At 43.7% G+C, this 6,000-nt stretch overlaps 1 protein-coding gene across 3 annotated transcripts in view; it reads left to right on the top strand.

Annotated features, from left to right (window-relative positions):
- Positions 1–987: 987 nt before the first annotated feature.
- The window catches only part of Cfap69 (cilia and flagella associated protein 69), a 67,020-nt gene continuing 62,007 nt past the window's right edge, over positions 988–6,000 (top strand). Inside the window, exon 1 of one of the 3 annotated variants that reach the window (XM_034519524.2) lies at positions 988–1,321. In XM_034519524.2, the coding sequence (XP_034375415.1) occupies positions 1,199–1,321 (123 nt within the window). In that variant the 5' untranslated portion in view covers positions 988–1,198. Of the gene's footprint in view, positions 1,322–1,920; positions 2,188–6,000 lie in introns of those variants that run through there. The other 2 variants (XM_034519525.2, XM_076913088.1) reach the window with 2 other exon arrangements.

Genomic DNA, 6,000 nt, shown 5'->3' with positions numbered 1-6,000 from the left:
CAGCATCACGTGGGAACTCACTATAAAGGGAAACCAGAACCAGATGTGTTCACACCACGCCTACCCACATCAGCAGCATTTCGCAGGTTGGGGACACACAGCCACACCCTTGCTCAGCAAGTGAGCAGATTAGTGGCTATGTACAAATCTCCTTTAATTGCCTTAGTCTTAGTAGCATAACATGGTTGGGCTGCTTCATCAATAAATACCACCAACTATACAGTGAGAGAAAAAAAAAGAAGCATGCACACAGCATCGCATCCAAAACAACAGAAGAAATACAGATTTCCTAGGAAAGATCAGGTCAGGCTGTATGCATAGACAGTGAGCCTTCTGAAGATGGTGGCATGCAGTTTGTGCTCTCAAAAGATCACAAGGTGACTGAGTATGAAGTGTTTGAGAACTTCTGTCCCTATTGCTTATCAACCTACTAATGAATAAAATATATGCCATCGTAGAAAAACTATTACAATGCTGGACTGTTGACTTGCCAAGTAGAAGAACCCATCTCGCGAACAATTTCAGAGTTTTTCTCTGGTTGCAAAATGTGAACTTTCCACCCCAGGCCATACTAGACACCCAACCACTGTACTGCTCGAAAGATTTTCAAAAGTCTGTACGATGCCTTCTTTGTTTGTCTAACTGTCCAGTGAGGCCACTAAAGTACAAAAAAAACAAAAGATAAAATCCTGGAAATTTAAGCTACACTGACTGGTCCTATCTCTAGAGAAAGGGTAAAGTGCTAGGCTTTCAACATTATGCTAATCACATCCGTCTGAATGCATCCCACCGCCAGCTCTTACTCCTCCGCCCCACACAGACACTTATTAAGCAAGGGCCATCGCTACAAGACTGAAACATTAGGTGCATACCGCGGTCTCAATCACTGCTCTCCTTTGTCTCCCGCGCTGCACATCCGCAGACTCTCCTTTGGTGAAGTTTGGCTCTCCCAGCTTCCGTAGGCCCCGCCCCTAGCAACGCTAGGGCTTGTGTTAGCAACTGGAGCGCGCTAGGTGCCTTGGTTCTCCTGTGGGCAGTAACAGCAGTTGGGTGTCCGCTATGTGGCTGTGGCGGGGGTCACGACTGGACTTTCTGGGTCTTTCTCCTCCCTAGCTCAGATTGCACAGCGTGTTTTCTGCCAGGGCTCGTGGTCCCGTGGCTGCGGACGCACCTAAGACCTCAGGCTCCCACCCGAGCCATGTCCACCGCCGAGGCCTCCACCGCGGCGGCCGACGCCGCCGAAGCGGGCGGAAGGACGAAGACCAGCAGTCCCCGCACAATCCCGGTGTTTGGGGTGGCGATCCCGGATGGGGAGATGCAAGTACGGCCGGGCTGTGGAGCAGGAGCGGGGAAGGGCGTGAGGCTCCAAGGCAACCGGGTGGAATGAGGACCATAGTGAGACTTGGGAATCTGTGGGATGGAGATAACCATAGCCCAGCTGGTCCCTGGAGGCCTTGCGGCTAGCGAGGGGGGCTGGATGTCGTCAACCAATCTATCTGGGGACTCCAGCTACTTGGTTCTCAAGAAGAGAAAAAACTGCTCTTTGAACTGTGGCCACGAAAGGAAGTGGCATTGATTTGATAACTAGATCACTGTGGTGGGTTTTGTTTGTAGATCAGCGGATCTAGAAAGTGGTGTTCCCTGGGTTTGTTTCCTGCTGAATTGCCCGCTACTGAAGCTTGTATTCACTGGTAGGGAAGATGCTGTTGGAGAGCTGGGCACATTTTTCGTTGTTGTGTTTATATTTGGTTTCGAGTTTGTTTTTGTTATAAATGTAAAGATTATTTATAAAAGTTGAGTTAAGGAACCTCTCTGCCTTGCCCCCCACACTAATGGTGTGGGGGCCACTATGGGAATTCCGGTTGAGGCGTCACAACTCCCAAGCTGCGTCAGGAACTCTGTCTCCTGCGTCCACATCCTGGAGCCTTGGAGAGTTCCTTGGGAGCAGTCAGTTGGCTGGGACTGCTTCTGTGGGAATTGGGTTGAGCTCTCTGAGGGCACTCACACATTTACACAACACCCCGCAGAGCAACAGTGCTTTTACATAAAGAGAGGATGCCAGGGGAATTTACAGAATCAGTTTAGTGGAGGTATTCCTGAACAAGGTCTGAGAAGTATAAGCAGATCACAGCTTTCCACTCTCTGGGCTACAAGGAACCTAAGTATTGCCACTATACTAAGAAATAGGTGAGTTTGGCTCTCATTTTAGTTTTGGATAAAGATTACATGACACAGACAAACGGGTTTAAAGAAATACGTTTCAATGGGTCATTGCAAAAGAAAAAAAAAAGCCTGTGACATAGGAAGTAACATAGCGGTATGTGTCTTATGTTTGTACTTGTCTCTCCTTCTAGAGTATTCACATTTTTAAAAAGTACTGAGAAATTAAAAAGACAACTTCTTCCTAAAGAAATGTAATAACAAATAATTCAGAATTAGGAGAAATCTCAGTGGTCTCTGGTTCCTCTTGAATGTTTTGTTTGCAGTTGCTTTTTTTTTTTTTTACAAATAGGTGCCTTTAAATCCACCAGGAATTGACTGTAGCCACTCAGTTCCTTTACTGACCGTGGGGCCTGGTGTTCCCAGTAATAGTTAAGATGATAACCATTAGCCTTCTGTTCAAGTTAGCAGAGAAAGACCTTTGGATGCTTAGTATCTCCAGACCATTCAAAGCGTTCCACGTTTGCTTGTACTCAAGAGACAGCCATGCCACTCCAGCAGCAATGAAATCAAAGATGTGTGGTGACAATAATGGAGCTTAAGATGGAGATTATGCTAGTATTGATGTTCATTGTGGTTATCTTAGTGAAGGCCTGGATATGGGTCTGGGTGCTAGACAGCCTGACTTCCATGCCCCAGCATCCATCCACATGTTTGAAGGAGATAACTGACTCCTCCGTATGTTTTCTCACCTCCACACCCACCTCCCTACACAAAATTAATGTAAACATAAAAGCCATTTTACAATGTCACTTGTAAAGACTGTGTATAGCTTAAACAAAATGCACACAGAAAGACTATATAGTGCCCCATGTACTGAGATATCCAGTGTTGCTGTCATTCTTTATTCAGAGAGGCAACTAAAGCTTGCAATATTTATTTGTCATTAAAACCCATGGAGTATCTGGAATTTTAAAGTAGCAGCTAAAGATTTCCTGCTATAAAGATGTACTTCTGTACCTGTGCTTCTAAGGGTTATGTTACTATAGGCCTAAATTTGAAGCATTTGAGTCACCCTAACATGAGTATTTTGAATCTTGTTAATTATGTTATGTCTTTATTGTGATTTTCATAGATGTTCTACTTGAACATTCAAACCTTATTTTTATAAGAATTTTGACTCTGCCTACAATAATGATTATTAAAGCTTTAAGAAAACTATCATTTTTTTCTTAGATTTCCAAACAATAGAATCCTACTAAAATTTAGTGATTAGGTTTTTCCCATTTATTTATTTGTTTAATTAATTAATCTATTCACTTTACATCCTTATGGAAGCCCTCCTCTCAGTTCCCCCCCCCCCAGCCTCTCCTCTCATTCTTCTTCCCATTTTTCTCTGAGAAAGAGAAGCCTGCCCACTCCCTAATCCCCTGCCCAGGTATCAACCCACCCTGGGACTTCAAATCACTGCAGAACTAGGCACATCCTCTCCCACTGATGCCAGACAAGGCAGTTCAGTTAGGGGAACAGGATCTGCAGACAGGCAGGCAACAGTCAGGGACAACCCCCCACCCCCACTCAAGTTGTTGGGGGACCTGCATGAAAACCAAGCTGCACATCTGCTACAAATATGTGCAGAGGTCCAGCCCATGATAATTTTTTATTTATTTTGTTTGGTGAAGTTGTTTTCCTTTTCTAAGTTGTGTCCTTCACCTGTGAGAGAGATGTGTAACTGCCTCTCTCCTTAATAACTTTAAGACTTGTGACTCATTTAGCACCTTGCCCGTCATACGTAGGGATCAATGTGCTATTATTGATGGCTCTGATCATGAGTTTTTCTAATTTTTGTTCTTAGTAAACTCTGATGATGTTTGCAGGGTAGCTAAACCTTTATTGGGTCTGCTGCCGTGAGGTTGCTTCTCTAGAAATAGTCCCAGGGCTCTTAGCTCTGTTCAAGAAGATAGGGAAATTAGGCACTAAAGGCCAAGTCCTTGTTTTCTAAGAAAGTGGATATGGGTAGCAATGCAGTTTTTGTTGAGTCAATGGAAATCACGAGCATCTAATTGGTTACTCGTGGTCTGTTTCAGATCTGGTTCTAACTACCTCCCTTATTCTAAAGAACTCTAAACCCCTTTAGAGCAGAGCTTCCCAAACCCAGTGTGTGCATAAAGCACACGGGGAGCTTACGGAAGTGCAGCTGGGGGTGGAATTTCATGTTCTCATTTCCTAACAGATGTTCAGGGAATGCTGGTGCTGTTAGTGGAGGGACCCATTTCCCAATCTAAATAGCAACTCTTCGTGGATTATAGCAGGAGGATGGCATAAACAAATTAGTTTCATAACTAATTCCTGGAAAGGTAGCCAGAAATAGTTTCCTGTGTTTCAAATTACAAAACAATAGCAAGAAAACAACATTCCAGCCCTCCCCCAAATAAATCAGGTAGTGTTATCTTGTTAAAAAAAAAAAAAAAGTAGGAGGCTCCAAGTGGGGCTTCAGAAGACCTGCTTGCTCTCCTTTTGTCTCTGCTGAGCACAGACGCCATCAGCCCAGGTTCTCAGTCCTTTGGCCTGTGCATTGGTTCACATCTCTTCTCTGCCCAATCTATTGCCTTTGAACACCCTTTCACACTTTGTTATGCTTCTCTCTCCCCTAGAACATGTTCGGTTCCTTTCAGGATACTGTTGCCATATCTAATAAAATTGCCCTTTAAATGACTTACCTTCTCTAGCTTTCTTTCTCCCTATCCTGTAAAAGCAGCCTGTATTTGGTAAATGTTCCCCAACCTCTAGATGACCATCACAGTCTTCTGGGAAAACTTTTGGGAACACTGGGCATAACTGGGCCCTAGTGCACATTTAATCTGCTATAGTCACCAACATGAGACCTTACAGTGTTCCCTCAAGTCCCACTGAAGCACCAGAATCTCTGAGCTGGTGCTGTCCAAGCTCAATGCTGGCCCTGGGGTGTCTCAGTTCTATTTTTCTATCTGCATCTGATGCTCTGCTTAACTTCATCTCTGTGAGGACAGAATCTTATTAGTCTTTTTCTGCAGCGTTTTTAATGTACTACTCAGTACAATACCAAACAAATAGGAGGTGATATTACATAGTTAGAATGCATGGCCGCTTCTCATGCATTTCTCTAATCTCATCCTATCTTCAGGGACTGCATCTCCTCAGACAGGATGTGTTTCCTGTTTATTTTCATCCTTATTTATCTATCTCTGCAGGAATAGTATTAGCTTTGAATCATGCCACTTCTTACCTAATTATAGGTTATTTCTTGTTAGTCATTGCATCATTTTTGGATGCACTCCATTAGATTACATCTTCCTACGGATGGAAATAGAGTTACATGCCTTTCCCTGAGCTCCTTTCCCTGGGCTCCGAGTAGAGACTTAAGTCCTTGCTTATAAAACTCCTCTTTATAAGCTAGGCCCAGTCACTCTGACCTTCTGGCTTCTCAAGTTTGCAAAGAGCTCTAACCCCCAGGCCTTTGCATGTTCTGTGCCCATTGCATGGACATTATCCTTTCTTTACTCACAGGTTATCCCCTCACCTCCTCTAACATTTTGCTGAAATGGTACCCTCTCTGTGAATCAGCCCTTCACCAACTACTGGGTGTGAAATTATACTTCTCAAAAAAGCCACTACTTTATAACCATTTAATTTTCTCCAGAACATTGTCTTCTTACTCTGTACTATAGAACTTGCTAATTTAATGTCCCCATAGAATAGTGTTTATGTAAGCAGATCTTGCATTTTTCATTTTCATATCATTAGCACCTAGGACAGTGTGTTCAGTCAACTTTGTGGTTGTGATTAGTTGTCTAATTTACC

The sequence above is a fragment of the Arvicanthis niloticus genome, chromosome 15, assembly GCF_011762505.2.
Source record: "Arvicanthis niloticus isolate mArvNil1 chromosome 15, mArvNil1.pat.X, whole genome shotgun sequence".
In the NCBI taxonomy this organism is placed as follows: Eukaryota; Metazoa; Chordata; class Mammalia; order Rodentia; family Muridae; genus Arvicanthis; species Arvicanthis niloticus.
Note: the sequence above shows the minus strand (reverse complement) of the source record. Positions and strands in the feature narration are given on the sequence as shown.